Source organism: Opisthocomus hoazin, chromosome 9 (assembly GCF_030867145.1).
Source record: "Opisthocomus hoazin isolate bOpiHoa1 chromosome 9, bOpiHoa1.hap1, whole genome shotgun sequence".
NCBI lineage: Eukaryota > Metazoa > Chordata > Aves > Opisthocomiformes > Opisthocomidae > Opisthocomus > Opisthocomus hoazin.
Genome location: NC_134422.1, coordinates 20,421,426 through 20,437,213, shown reverse-complemented (window position 1 = coordinate 20,437,213; position 15,788 = coordinate 20,421,426). Strand labels below are relative to the sequence as shown.

Below are 15,788 nucleotides of genomic sequence, written 5' to 3'. Positions count from 1 at the left end.
TGAGGCTTTGTAACTAGTATACAGTCAATTACTATGCAGCCTTCTAAATATAGTTTACATATATATAAATTATATTTTCAGACATTATTTACAGTTGTGTAAATGCAGAATGATTCCACCAAGATCAAATGAAATTAGCCCGGAAATGTACCTGCACACTCAACAGATTGTGTTCCTCCGCTGATAAATATGGAGGATGACACACGGTAACGGCGAAACAAAGGCCACACCTGAGAAAAGCCCACGGGAATCGGGAAACACCTGGTCATGTTGCGGGAGAACAGGTGGGAGGCGGCGCTTTGCCGGCTCGATATCCTGTGCTTGCGACTGCAAAGAACGGGGAGCAGGTGCCTCGCTGTTTCCTTTTTCCCTGTGAGTTTATTGATCAGCCGCCGCTGCTCGGCGCTGCCCTGGAGATGCCTTTCCAGCACCGCACGGCTGCCCCCAGCTCCCTCCCCGCATCGCCCCGCCGAGGTCCCCCGGTGCTCGCCGTGCCCGTGCTGAACGCGCACCGTTCTGCCTGCTGGGCAGTGCGGGAAGCCTGAATCACAGCCTGGAAACAACACTCGCTTCCCCCGGGAGCTTTCCGAGCTGGGCGGGAGTAGCTGGGGGGAGCGCGGCAGGGGGCAGGCGGCCGCTCCCCAGGCCCCGCCGCGGCGGCTTCAGCACCACGGCCAGTTCCGAGCGAGCGGCGCGCCTCGGCCCCGACCCCGGCCCCGGGCGGCGGGGCGGAGCCGGGCCCTGGGACGCGGCTCCCGCGCTGGGGGGGGCCTCGCCGCCCGCTCGGTCCCCGCCCCGCCCCGGCCCGGCCCGGGAAGTGCTGCCCCGCCGGAGCTCACCGCCCCCGGCACGCGCGGGGACCCGCTCGGCCCCCGAGCGGAGCCTCGCGCCTGCTCGGCAGCCGGGGAGCGGAGCCCGGCGCCGGGGGGATCCCCCTTCCGCGGCGGGAGGGATGCGTGGGGCGAGGGGAAGTCCCCGTCTGGGTCACGCTGCGGGAGGAGGGGGCGATCCCTTCCATCGGGGCGGGGAAGGATGCCCAGGGCTCCGGTGGTCCCTTCCCTCCCCGGCCCCCCCCGCCCCCATCGTCAAAACCGACCCCCACTCGCGCCTCCCCACCCCCCCCCCACGACGGGGCGTGTACAGAGCTCCCTCCCTCCCTCCCTCCCCCGGCCCCGGCAGCGCCTGGGGCTCCCCGGCGCGCCACGCTCCGGGGCCGCCAAAGGGCCGGCGGTGCCGGGAGGGCGGAGGAGCACCCCCCCCCCGCGCCGCAGCGCCCTCGGTGCCCGCTGCTCCCCCCGCAGCCGCGGCGGTGGGGCGGGGGCGCGGCGCGGTGCCGCCGGGCTGTGGGTCGTTCCTGCTGCCGCCGTTTGTCGCTGAGTTTTGAAGAGATTTATTGGCTGGCTCCTGCTGAGCCGCGCTTGAGTAATCCGAGCTGCTGCGCGCCGAGGAGAAGCCCGGAGGGGGGAAGCGTCACTCCCTCTGGCAGCGGAGCGACGTTAGCCTTCCAGCCCTCTCACCATCACTACAGCGTCGGAAGCCGCCGGGTCACGGCCATTTGCTTTGGAAAATTGGCGATGTTTGGTGCGAGAGATCGATTACCCTTGTAATCTTACCCCCCCCCTTCCCCCCCCCCCCCCGCTTACCCCACCCCTACCCGCCCCAGACAATAGCGTCCGAGCTCCTCCAGGAAAAAAATAGAAAAGAAAGCAAGGAAAGAAAAGAAAGAAAGAAAAGAAAGAAAAGAAAGAAAAAGAAACTGGGGGATGGATCTGACTGCGATAGGAAAAGCGTGTGTCTAGAAGTGGTGCTAATGGGAAGAGATTTCCGAGCTCCAGAGGACGATGATTTGTCACAAAGGGTAGCTGGCTCGGTGCTTTGGGCTGCAGCCGTGTAGGAGATCCTTGGAGAAGTCATTGTGCACAGAAAACCGAAGACCTGTACAAACATGCCTGTTCGCAGAGGTCATGTGGCACCACAAAATACATTTTTGGGTACAATCATACGAAAATTTGAAGGGCAAAGTAAGTTCTCTCTTTCTATCTATTTTACTACAGTAGTTTGATTCTGCTTGTGACTAAATGGACAGCAGCTCCAGACTATTTTAAGTTTGTAGCTTGGAAAGAAAACCCCAGAGGTAAGGAGGGGACCCCTGGCAGGAGTAACATTGTTTTTGATCTGAAATACAGATTACGGACTTGAATTATTGAGCTTCCCCCCACCCCCTTTTCAAGGAATAATATTTATCTTTGACTGTATCCATATTGTATAGCTATAGAAGTGATATCTCTTACCTTCTTCTGAACTGGTGAGATGGCTCTAAAAGCAGAGTGTACGATCTTGCTGCCTCTGCAATGTCTAAAAATATCAGCTAGATTTATTATTATTATTGTTGTTATTGTTGTCGTTATTAATTATCATTGTCTTTTCAAAATAAAGCAGAACAGTCATACTTTGATTTAGAGGAAACAGGTAATATGCAGAGGAGCTATTAAAGGGAAAATACTCTTACCTTGTTGTCATGACTGCATTTTAATATAGCTGTCGAATATTTCTGCTTTGTCTATGCGAGCCTAAAATATCTAGCAAACCAGTGCAAAAGCATCCTCAGGGAGTCTGTGAGATCTTTTCCAATGCAGCAGTTTTACTACCTGTCGAGGAGGCTGAAGCTGAAGTGTTTTTCCTGGCCGGAACTCTGGGTTACTGTTAACAGTAAGAAGGAACACTTGATGCTTAAAATGAATTTAATTTAGAAACAGTAGTTTTTATATATGTACATTTATTTAAATATTTAGCATATTTTTAGTATCAGTCTGGTGCAAACCCTTACAGCTGACTCCAGTTTATATACTTCATTATGCTTAAACTCACTTTACCAATTTAATATTTATATTATTTGAGACAAAAATGAAGATGGTGATCGTAGTCCTAATTTATCTAAATGCTATGTCAGTGTTGCTACTCAGGTAAAGTTTTTATGTAGTAAAGTGTGTATATTTTGAAGAGAATAAAGCACTACCAACTAAACAGGCAAGTGATAGTGAAAATTCAGCATGATTGAAAGACAGTAGAATAAAGAAGAATGAAATCTGTATTTTTCTCTCTAAATATTTCATTGTGTTCAAAGACAGAATATCTTTAAAATTTTCAAGACTTGCACTGCTAACTTGGTGCCACGTAAAAAGTCTTTTATAAAGCAAGGGACCTACTAGTGTGATTAAGTAAGCAGAAATTCACTTTATTAACAGTAAATGTATCAAAGCTGCACATTTATAATTACAATGGGAATAGTGTGTTGTTGTGGTAAACAGAAACAAATGAAATAACAGCTGAAAACTTTTGAACCTTTCTGTCAGGTGAGGGTTTGGGAAAGGATGATGGACTGAGGCACAGAATTTCAGCGGACTGTGCAAAATGTTTCCAACATCCCAATCTTCAGTTTTCGTGTACCTTCATGCTCCTTTTTTTAACTAAGGAATATTTTACTTTATAAATGTAACTTCTAAAACAATCACAGAGAAGAAAAAAACCCATGTTCTTTTCTAGATAGTTTTGTTAAAGTACTGACTGTAAACTTGCTGTCATTCACCTCAATGAAAATCCCTACAGAGTAGACTGAGATGGTTGGACCCTACCCCAGGAAGCCCTTCAGCTGAGCAGAGCCCCCTTCCCAAGGCCCCACTTCCCCCAAAAGAAGCTACTAACTTTTCAAGGACTTTCCTGGAGTCATGGCTGACAGGATGGTGCTCATCTTCTGGGTTTCAGTGAAGCTAAAAAAGACAATATTTTGAAGTCAAAAGGAGTTTTACTAAAGACTTGCATAATCTGGTTTTATTTCTTTAAAATACAACTGTCTTCATCCTTGATGTATTCTAAATTTGTTGAAGTTGCTTTAAAGCTATGGATCAAGTTAGCTACATGAAATGACTGAAAATCTCTGCATTTCAGGCATCCAGTGAAAAGAAGGGCTGTTAAGCATCTAGCCATGCAAGCGACACTTTATGAAACGTTGAGAGAGTACTAAAAAATGCATCACTTCCTTTTATTGCAGATAAAAAATTCATCATTGCTAATGCTAGAGTGCAGAATTGTGCTATCATCTACTGCAATGATGGATTCTGTGAGATGACCGGGTTCTCCAGGCCAGATGTCATGCAGAAACCTTGCACCTGTGATTTTCTTCATGGGCCAGAGACCAAAAGACATCATATTGCCCAAATTGCTCAAGCACTGCTGGGATCAGAGGAGAGGAAAGTAGAAGTCACCTATTATCACAAAGATGGTAAAGTCTGTTTTTATTTTCAAGACTTCTTGTGTGTTTGGTTATCAGTTGATTGGTAAAAGAAGTGCGTACGTTCTGCTGGCCAGACCCTTTGCTGGAGCAGTGGTGTAATTTCTCTGACGTCCAGTGAAGTACACTTATGTATATCAGTAAGGGAATCTGCCCCGAAAGCAGTGGGTGTTTAGAGTACATCACCGTATGTTGATGCTAACAGCTGAGTGAAGCTAGCACTGTGTTTGCAACTGTTGAACAGAAGTTCTCCTCTCGGTTGGTTTGCAGCAGATCGAAATCTCCTACAGTAAACGGCCCTACAACAATGAACAGATAGCACAGCCATAGAGGGACGTCCTGTGAAGGTTAATTTCTATGAACTGTTTCATCTCACGGGACATAGGAATGGTGTATCAGTTTCAGGGGGCTTAAGGGGCTTGTCAGTTTAGGGATGGCTAAACTATGAAGAGTTTCCCTGTTTACTCAGTGAAGACTCAATATATGAAGAATGGCTTAATCTGCTATGCTGACGCTTTTTTCCTGTTAAGAGCATAAAATGAATAAATGACTGTATTTGCAGATTAAAAAATACATACACACAAAAACTAATTATGATACATAACAGTTATATGTAGGGTTTTGTGTTTTTTTTTCTAATTACCCAGGGTTATTTACAGAAGCATCTGTCTTTCAAACAAATCCAAGTAATGGATAAGTGTGGTGTACCTTATTCTGTCTCTTGCTGTGTACACTCTTTGGAGAAGGAAAAGGAAATTCATATTCAAATGCTGAGCTTAAATTAGTTCTGGAGAAGTGCCAGTGTGTTGTTTGCATCAATTTTAGAATCACATGCAATGGGTGCTCTCACATTTTAAAGTGACAGAGTTAAACCCTGTTCTCAATAGTTCTGTCATTGTCTCAGAGAGTCTGAACTAATATTATTTTTAGCTTAGGCTGGTATAATTCAGATAGGACTCGGGCCAACCATTCTACCCACGCTACCAATATTTAAGCATATTCTTCTTAGCACATTCTCAGTAGAGTCCTTTATACTTAGATCTGGTTTGGTGGTCTGGAGCAGAATTTGGTCAAGATTTGTTGTTGTAGCTGTTCCTTGAACATAGATTTCTCAGGAGACCTGACACTATCTGTCTTTTACACATCTAGCCTGTGTTTGTCTTAACTTGGCACATGTTAAAAATGATATTGCAAAAGAAGAATGTCATTGCTAACTTTCACAGCCACCAGCCTGGAGCACTGTCTTGCGATCTGGTCATTTAAAAGTGCTTCAGTCTCCCAAGATACTAGGAGAGGGAAAGGTGCTTAAGTGAAGTACTGCTTATCGGTCAATTACCGTAAATGTATATTTTTCTAAAATGGTGAAGTCTGGCATCATGCAACACACCATAATCTGTTTGAGGCAAACCAATGTAAAACTGTCCATAAAAATTGCCATATCTTTTGTAAATAGTTTTGAATTTTGAAGCACATTATAAATGAGTTGTGTATTATTTGATGTAAACAATATTATGCATAAGGATTCTCAGTAACTTCACTTCTGTGAAGAGTTTCTTTAAATTACTAGACCAGATATTTGAAGGTTAAGGAATTTCAAAAGTTACAGAACACAGTTCTAGACAAATTTGAGTTGAATTCCTCAAAATTTTACAGTTCAAAATGTGAACAGGACTTACCAGGTGTACAATGTGCACTGCTGAATTTAAACAAATACAGGTGAATTATTTTCAATTGTAAAAATTATTTAAAATATCAAGTTGCTGATTATAGGCAAAAATCAACAAAATACAAGATAGGTCTGACACTCAAATGCATGCATGTCTGACAGCTTGATCATTTGTGTATAGAGATTTATTTGTTTCATTCCACATAATGTTAAATTTCTTTACAAAGTGTGATAAAAAGATCTGAAGTTTATGTGATATCATAAAATTGAAACTGCCTATACAATGGATATAATAAATGTCAGTAGACATATTCTATAGTTATTTGAAGTTACTGAAAATATACACTACACTTTTCATCTTTGCTTCTTCACTTCACTTTTGCAGATTTGCAAATTTGTTTTTGCAGTATATAGAGTATATATATACACTCTATATGTAACATACTCTGTGTGTTGTACTAATACCTAGCAAGGACTTCCTCCAGGTTCTGAAACAAAATGCATTTAAATAATTTCCTTAAAATCTGTTAATTTCGTGCCTGGTTAGTAGCTTATTTTATACTGTGTGCTGTGAGTGAATACGATAATGTTTTAAGAGGTCAATAAGAGCACAGTTGCCCAAGTTACTCCAATGAACTACCCACTGCTTGAAAGTTTGATTTGACACTGTATTTCATAGCTACCCGTTGTGTAATATTTAACATAATACTAAGCGTACGGAGGAGGAAGACAGCTCATGAAGGTGTGAATCGCTTGAGGTTCCACCGACAGGAGTTTCTGAAGACCGTATTACACAGTCCTGAACAAACGCCCAGTGAATTACAAATAAAACCTTATTCCACATCACACTATCATTTATTCTACATAAGCCACTGATTATATGAAAAATTATTTTAATATTTCAAAGTAAAGCAAATGTCAGTGGGATCATATATCCCCTAACTTATAAAGCTGATCTGTCATCAGAAGTCCAGCAATGCAGATATCAGAAAGGGGAACACTCTAATGCTTTTTCTTTTTTATTCTAAATACCACCTCACATAGTTTTAAAATGTCATAGCTTCAAAGTTCAACTTAAAAGGAAATTCTTGCACTAGAAATATTGCATACATACTGGGAATTAGGATTCTGATGTTCTCTACTGGTCTGTAGTCCACTTTTCTAGAGGAATGAAAGTACAAGATTTTGAGTTTTAAACACCTTGATGATGCAAGACTGCATGCTGCTGTTTGTCCACCACTTGAATCTTTAGGCCAGGTCACATGCTTGAGGAAAAGGGGACAGAAGGATGAGAAAAATTTTGTAGCAGGTTGATTTTCAGAAAATGGCAATTGCTTGAATATACACTGCCTGAAACATGGCAGACAGAAGATACAGTGGTCAAAGGAGAACACAAATTCGATGTGTCATGGTTTTATAAATGCATTACCTAGACTGTGCATGCTTCTTTTTCCATTGTGCAGTGTGGGGAGGGTGCAGAGGAGAGGGGGAGAATACTTGTGGTAGCTTTGTGTAAGTGTTTAGATGGCATGGAGGTGGGATGCCAGAATTGCTTCCGCACCGGGCAGGTCCTGTCCCAACCACGCAGGTGCTGCCCGATCCTCACAGAAGTTTTTGACGTTTGCAGCTAAAAGGCTTACTAGCTCCTCTTGCAGTATTTGTATCAGAGTAACATTGCTGATGTAGCCTACATTTGGTTTTAATTTCTCCTCATTCCTTTTTCCCTTTAGAAGGGTATTTACACAATCCTGTCAAAGTTCTAGTCCTCTCTCCTGTAGACTAGTGCCACTGTAGGTGATTACATAGTTATCAAAAGAATTAATTACTACAGAGAAAAATGGTTAAAGGGAACAGATGCACTCCAAAACTAAGGGTCCGAATTTAGAGGTTTTCGTCACACAAGAAGCTCCACAAACGTCATTGCATGTACTCATGGGGTTAAAGAGTCAGTAATTTCTTTTTTAATGTAAATATCAGTTTTTAAAAAGAACAGTAGATAAATACAGACATAACACAAGAACTATTATTTTGAAACAGATTATTTTTAAAGTCTTGCCCATTAGGCGTTAACATCTGCTTAATTCAAAAATTATACTCTGAAGTCAAAGTAGCAGTATAGTATATGCCTCACTATCTCAGAATTTCATTTTCACAAATGATATAGCTATATGATCTATATTATAGTTGAAGATCAGATTGTTTATACAGAATATCAGTTCTTATTTTGATAAAGTTATTTGTGGTGAAAATGTTTGACAGCTCCTCCTCTGAGGTTTCCATTTTGCAGTTTAAGTCATTATTGCATAAATCATTCTTGACAGCTGTAAAATATTGCTTGAGGTGGTAAAACTGTAAAGCTTCTGACATAAAAAGTATAATTATTTTGGGATTGAGAATGGATATATGATAATCAGAAAGGATTGTATTGCACTGAATTTTACTTCTTACTCTATGCTTTGTGGACAACAGTGGGCTATATCTAAGCTTACAGAGTATACCTGTTATAGGGAGGTAAGGAGATCATTTAAGCTTACGTTATACACATCACATATTCTAGGGATAAGAAGCGCTACAGAAGAGTATAGGTTTGAGTAAAGAGAAGATCAAGCAATTATTTGCAGAGTGTTTACAAACCTCACAAGTTACTTGCCGCTTATCTGGTTTGAGAAATGTAATTTACTATAATTGATTCCAAATTAAACATAACTATTTCAAAACACATGGAGACTCCAAACTAATATTTTTAAGGCCTTTTAAGCTCTTTTTTGAGTATAAGAAAACAAAAATATGTGTAAACATACTGACAAAATAAAGTGAAAATGGTATTAAGTGTTCTTAAATAGAAAGATCAGGACTTCATTTAGAAGGTCATCATCTAGACTTCAGCCAGCACAGGTGTTTTAGCACCTATTTGTGTTCTAGAAATGCTGTGAACCTACCAATCAATTAAAAATGCAACTGAAAAGAAAGAGCCTTGCATGTATGTCAAGTCCACTTAGATTAGCTCTAACATGGGGTCAGAAAGTGCAGTTTTGGTGGTAGATTCAGTGCCTTAACCAGAGCTGATGAGAAAGGTCAATGAATCAAGTCACTGTCTAATACCTTGCTGCTGTAGGAGTTCTTCATTTACCAAATACTATCTGACTGCATTTTGATAAAGAAAGTGTTACCCCTCAACAACAAGCTGTCCAAAAAAACTGTCTTAATACAAGTTTTTTTCCAAACACCCTTAAAAAGAAAACTTTAAATTGCCATTAAAATTATTCTCTTTGTCAGTGTTTAGGGTCAGAAAGGTTAATGAAGAATACAGCTGCTATTATTATAGCTACTCCATCCTTAACAGAAAAAAAAATCTTACTCAGTGTGAAAAAATCCCTTCTGACAGTTTTAAGTTCCTTCACAGCACAAATAAAAAACCTGCAGGCTAGTGGATCAGGAGGAGTATTTCATTTCAGTACAGTGTCCAGAGGGAACTATTCTGCCACTGGACAGTTTTACATCAGGATTCAGAATGTCACAGGATCAATTTACACTAATCAAGGGACCCAAATTTCCCTTGCTTGATCTACAAAGAATCAATGATTGCTGACTTTTCAAAAGTGGGTCCCACAGTGGTAAGAAGATGTCACATTCTGGAGTCAAATAGCACTAGAAGGTCACAATATGATGCACATACTCGAAATTAAAAGTTTTTCTAAGCTGCTTAGAATTATAATATCCTATGGAGAAGAGTTTCACCTTATAATTAGGCATTGCCTGACCAAGTTTTTTCTCTGCTTTGAATATGCTCCTTTCTGTTTTATTAAACTTATTTTAGTTTTGGGTTATGAGACAAAAAGAATAGAAGCTTTTAGTCTATTTTTTGGTGTTGTTTCACATGATTTTATTGTGTCCTCTTTCCATCTTCAGTGTGTATCCTTTGATAAGAGAGCTATTCCATATTCCGAATTTGCATGATCTATTGGTTCTTTCTCTTCTCCACCAAATTGGCCCATATATCAAAAAGAGATGCAGTGAGCAAATCGGACATCATACCTTGCAGTAGACACAGGAAAAGAGCGACTGCTCTTCTAATAGCAGCCTTATGCATATTTGGTATTGGACAAATGTCAGAACATCACACTTCGAATAGTACCAATGCTGACACTGGTGCTGTTCTCCCTTATTTCAAGAAAAGGAAAGAGAATAGTGGTTTGGATTATATTTTATCTTAGTGGATTCAAGTCCAGTTTTAAAGTGTTCCCTACATATTTGACAGTGTATGACTCAGTCTTTGTGCTAGACAGTCCATATTCTTCCCAGCTTCCCAGCTAAGTATGGAAAAATCCTATACTCAAGCAGTGTAGGATTCAGAGTAGCAAGACCAAGCTGACTATGGAAATTGCTAACTCACTCTAGAAACCGCATATCTCAAAAGCAATCAGAACTGTAGCTGTGAACCTAGATCTAGGCAGAGCAGATGCATGACAATGACAGTGGGGTAATGTGGGTCTATAGTTACAGCTGGTTTCACGCAGTCTGCACCTCTCCAAGTTCACATCTCTGAGGTGGGAAGTATTGGTGTAATAATTTTGTATAGCTTGAACTTTTTAGTTATTTTTGTTGTAAAGGAAATAACATATATATATATAGATATGTGAATTATTTCTTAGACATTAAATTAAAATTTCATTTGGAAAGCAGAATTACAGCCATAACTAGTCACAAAATGCTTTTTGCCCTCCGACATTCCCATAGCTACCCTATTTTAAGCTCCCTTACCAACTTTCTAGTACAATATAGCCTTGTCATTTTTGATTTTCTTAATTCTTAAATTCTGTAATCACAGTGAAATCTCATCAGTAAAGATGACCACAAAGGATGCCAAAATTCAACCTGGATAAAACTCAAAGTAAACAGTATAAAGGGGAGGTCCTGCCGTCTTTTTCATTAACGAGACTCTAGTTACAGATCTCATTATACCTAGTTTTGATAATGTCCTTGATTATAGCACTGAAGTGTTATCCACAAAAAGAACATATTCCAGCTTCATTGTTAACAAAGAGCCATCATATCAGCAAAAACTAAAGATGGTGTTTAAATGTCAACATTATTAACTGTTTCATTGATGATAGTTGAGTGGAAATGACCAGAAGAAAGCTTAAACCAGAAATCACAGCTGCTTTCAGTACTTCCTTGCCTGGTGAAATTTCTTGCTTTCCTGTCCTTGTTCCTCCATAATACCATACTCAATAAAAATCCTTTCTTTTACGTTTTGCCATAACCTCATGCAAATCCCTGATTTGCCTCATGAGACTACAGTGGAAACCAGCAAGTCTCACCTAAATGGTCAGTTCAGTTCAGAGAAACATGACAAGACTTTACTTCAAATACCAGGAAATCAGAATTTGTCACAAAACCCAAGTACACTGATCCTTGACAGTATTAACTTATGAAATGTTGGCCTCTCTAGAGCAAATGCATGGGACTATATAATAACTGATTGATATCAACACCTACAGATACAGCACTTGGCTTATGCAGCCACAGCTTTCACTGAGTTAAACTGCAAAGTTTAAGTTTTGCAACACTAAAAATCCTGATCTTTAGGTATTAGAGCACTGCTGGTAGAGACATATTATGTCACTGCTAACTAGCATTAGCTGGATCTGGGCTGCTATGTACGAAGCCAACAAGTTATGAAGGAAACGTGCAAAACAGAGAAAACCGTCCTTTGTTTTAATCCACAGGGCAGACAGGCAGAGGTGACTTCAGAACAAGGGTAGATATATATTAGGATTTTTGCATTTGACTTATACCTAGGCTGCTTGAAAAGCAGTTAGTCATTATGTAAATATGTTTCATCACTAGCACACATGTTCTAAAGCACTTATTCCCAGTTGTTCTCAGACTTTGGATTCTGTGGCCTTTTGAGATTGTTTATTTCTTAGAGCATTCTCTGCTGATTTTCTTTCAAATAAATGCAAGTGTATCTCCGAAAATAGCTTGCAAATTTCCTCCTTTCAAAACTCATTTGTGCCAATTATCTGCTTTACTCCCTCCTCTCTGGAAAAAATGCCAGATAATCTTATTAGTATTTTGCATGTTTATGGCTGTTGTACAAGAAAGCATTTCTTTTTGTACTTTCAAAAGAACATGAAACTCGGTAGTCCATAAATCCTATTGCCATGGTCTTTAAGGTAAAATACTGCTGCAGTTGTGTCTACTTGCTTGAAAAACAGCTTTCAGTTCACAAATGGGAAAGAAAGAAAACCTAAATTCTATGTAATTTTAAATAATGATAATAAAAGAAAGGAAAATGGTCCTGTTTGTTTCCATCATAAGTGACCAGCATTATTTTTGCATGATAAAATACATCAGGAATCAATTTAACACCAAGGTCGTTCCAGCAGAAGTGACAACACTTCCCAAAAGCACTATTTCTGGAGTCATGGACAACATGCCATGTTATGGGATAGAATGACAGCCTTGAAGTACAAAACCAGGTATCTAGAAATCTATATCTGAACCTTCTCTGTGGATTAATGCAGCGGTTCCTGAACTGGTGTGAAAGACAGCCTATGTGTAATATCAATCCTTAGCCAGTCCGTGCTCATCCACAGTTCAGAGTATCCTTAGTGCTTCTGTGAGTTATACTGATTGCTTATGGCAACAAGAATATGGGGTGGCACAGAAGTGGCTTTAGTCTTTTACCCATAGACTTTCAAAGAAAAGTTTTGTAGAGGGATAAAGCACAGTTTGAGTACTGTTTGTGGGTGACCACAAAACAGTATTAAGATGTTGTTTTCTCTTTATCCGAAAATTTGCAAATCCCTTCCCATGTGTCAGGAGTAGAACTGGGGTCTAAGGAGCAGCTCCCAAACACTGAAAAAGTTAATTAAAAGCTACTAGCTGCTACTGCAGCTACAGGCAGAGTTAGTGTCTGGTATGTGTGATGTTTGTAGAACAGGCAGTAGGTGCATGTGGCATCTCCCTTCTCTGGTTACTGTTTATTTAAAGAGGGGGAAAAAAGGAAGGAATACTTGGTTGGCAGACAACTCTTCTTCCTAGCTGACAGGTATGCAATTCCATTTTATAAAAAACAACTACGCAAACCAAGAATATTGCAGCTGAGAGTGCTTTTCAATAGACCACGCAAGTCTATTTGCATTCATTTCTGGTTGTCTTTTGGCCTCGTTTATAAAAACCCCAGATCCTACAGAAGCAGAATTGCCAGTAGCATCACTGTCTCTACAGAGCTCGACATATGCAAAACATAGTTATTAGCCAGATAAACACATTCTGTGTGGCTGCTTGTATTTCAGACACGATTTCTCTCACATTCGAATGTGCAAGAGCATTTGTACCTGCTTCATGGAAACTGAGTTAATTGTTTCCCTTTTAAGTAATATTTTGGTCTTAATCTCTTTTCTTTTCACCTTGGAATCATTTTCCTCTAAGTAAAAAAAGTTGTGAATAAAGCACTTTATTTCCACTTTCTGAGGAATTTAAGAAAATATATCAACTGTTTTATGAAATGATGGAGAAACAATTCTACATGTTTAACCTTGATTGTTACCTGGAAAGTAGATTATCCAAACCTTTTTTTGCTCCTTAGGGGCCACAGGCACTAAAATATCAGACATAATTAAAGTATAATAGTTATGAAGATTACACTGAGGTTCAGTTACTCCAACGGAAATGACTGACCTGAACTTTTACATATAAGAGCAAATTTAGGACTAGATTTTCAGTTATAGGTATTGTGTCATGTATATACTATAAAAGGGCATTTCTCCCTCTCAAGAGGTTTAACAACCACTTTGAGGAGCCACCAAAATTACCTCCTACCCCATCACAGAATCACAGAATACAAACTGATATTCTATAGTTCACACCAGCTTTACTAATAAAGCGTTGTTCTTATTAAATACATTCGATCACAGGAAGTTTGAACTGAACAGCAAATTAAAGTGACTCCTAATGAGCTGATTGACTAATGCAGTGCATCTGTTACCTTGAAAGAGAGATTATTCTTGAAAAGCTCAGTTTCAAACCATCATTCTCTCCTGTATTTTTGCACAATCCTCCTCTCAGAATTTTCTAAGACAGTACACCAAGGTTGCATTGGAATGTTTCCCAGTATAGACAAGAGCATTGTGTATATATAAATAAATGCCACAAAAGATCCCGACATGATCAAGTCCAAGAAATGGATAACAGAGTGAGAATATGAAATGATATTCAACGGGGAATAGTTCTGTAAAATAATCTTTAATAGGAATTGCACCGAATAGGAATTATTCTTAAATTGTATCTCAGACCGCAGGCCACGTCTGGGAAAGAAACACCATGGGATGATGCAGTTGTGTACGTGTCTCTGTCCTGTCTGTAATTAACAATAATTTCTAGACAAATGACATCTTCTGTTGGAGAGGATACACACTGTAATGATCCTCAAGTGCTAGAGTGGGGTTAGAGACAGCAGGGGCTATTCTGAGTGGCAGAAGGGGCCAAACTGTTTCCTTCCCTTGCAACAGGGTTAAAGAATGCAACGGTGGAATCAAGCCCTGTCTCAAGTTCAGTGCTCAGGGTTTCCAAATTTGATACAGAAAATAGAACTGCCAAATAAATGACAAAGAAGAAAATATAAGAGGCATGGTTAAGGAAGTTCAATGGTTGCTAAGCTCACATTTTTTCCAAACAGAAAAAGCTTCATTTGCAAGTCTCACGTTGAACTTGTTGTGATAGTTGTAGCACGTATTCAGGAGATCCATGAATCAGTCATACAGAGCCTATGCATCATTCTTAAACCACTGTGGTATTTAAAAAGAAAGTAAAACTGTGTCTTATCTGAGCTTATTTGTCTTTAACTGGTGCCACATGTATCATACAACGAACAAGGCGTTATTTCATCCTCAAAGCAAAAAACTCCCACTCTCTGAACATTCAAATAACTAAAATGTAATCAGACCCTAGCTGGATTCAGCTTTTAAAGTGTGTATAATGGAGTCTGTCCTCCATAATCCTGAATACTTGTGAGAGTTACATAAACTTACCAATGGGAAAATGGACATTTCTGTGGGATATAGTACATCTGTTCAGATTCAACTAGCTCATCTCTAAACTTGATACATTAACCAGGGATATTCTTATAACATAGTTTAGATTAGAACTTTTTCCTCTCTTGGATTTCACCCTTTGTTTGTATCTTGTTTTTTAGAAACTGGCACAATCTGTATAACAAGTAATGCTTTCTTTCACGTGGGAATCTTTAAATAGCAATCGCTCAGCTGTGTTTGCTTTCGGAAAGCATTCTGTTAGCATGGCACATATTCTAACTAATACATAGTATTTTACTATTCCAGTATAGCAAAGAAGTCCTTTTGTTAGATTGGTCTTTTATAGCCATCATATTTTCATAGAATCAGGAATCAGGAGGAGACTCAGGATGTCATCCAGTCCAGCCTCCTGCTGAAAACGGGAGCAACACAGAATTCAGACTAGGTTGCTTAGGGCTCAGTCCAGTTGGGTGCCAGGATGGAGACCACATAGCCTTTCTGGGCAATCTGTTCCTGTACTCAGTCACCCTCATACTGAAACTGGTTTCTCCTTACACCATGTCATTTAAATTTAAAGCATAGCCTATCATTCTCCTGCCAAGCATGCACCTCAGGAAAGAATCTACCTCCATCTCCTGGTAATTTCCTCATAGCTATTGAAAGGCTGTTTATTACATCCCTCAAAGCTGTCTCTTCTCTAGGCTCCTGGCGGAGGTCAGTTTCCTCAGCCCCTCCTCACATATCCATATCCATCTTGGTGGCCTCTGCTGGCCTCACTCAAATTTATCAACAT

General features: G+C 40.3%; 1 protein-coding gene and 1 long non-coding RNA gene across 11 annotated transcripts in view; one reads left to right on the top strand and one right to left on the bottom strand.

Annotated features, from left to right (window-relative positions):
- Positions 1 to 1,284: 1,284 nt before the first annotated feature.
- KCNH7 (potassium voltage-gated channel subfamily H member 7) overlaps positions 1,285 to 15,788 on the top strand; it is a 251,430-nt gene continuing 236,926 nt past the window's right edge. For 9 of the 10 annotated variants that reach the window (XM_075430761.1, XM_075430758.1, XM_075430760.1 and 6 more), the window contains exons 1-2: positions 1,285 to 2,021; positions 4,049 to 4,279. In XM_075430761.1, coding sequence (XP_075286876.1) covers positions 1,946 to 2,021; positions 4,049 to 4,279 — 307 coding nt within the window. In that variant the 5' untranslated portion in view covers positions 1,285 to 1,945. Of the gene's footprint in view, positions 2,022 to 4,048; positions 4,280 to 15,788 lie in introns of those variants that run through there. The other variant, XM_075430762.1, reaches the window with a different exon arrangement.
- The window catches only part of LOC142362409 (uncharacterized), a 34,052-nt gene continuing 20,782 nt past the window's right edge, over positions 2,519 to 15,788 (bottom strand). Inside the window, exons 2-3 of the long non-coding RNA XR_012765058.1 lie at positions 3,703 to 3,767; positions 2,519 to 2,700 (exon numbers count right to left, since the gene is read on the bottom strand). This is a non-coding gene — a long non-coding RNA (uncharacterized LOC142362409). The remainder of the gene's footprint in view (positions 2,701 to 3,702; positions 3,768 to 15,788) is intronic.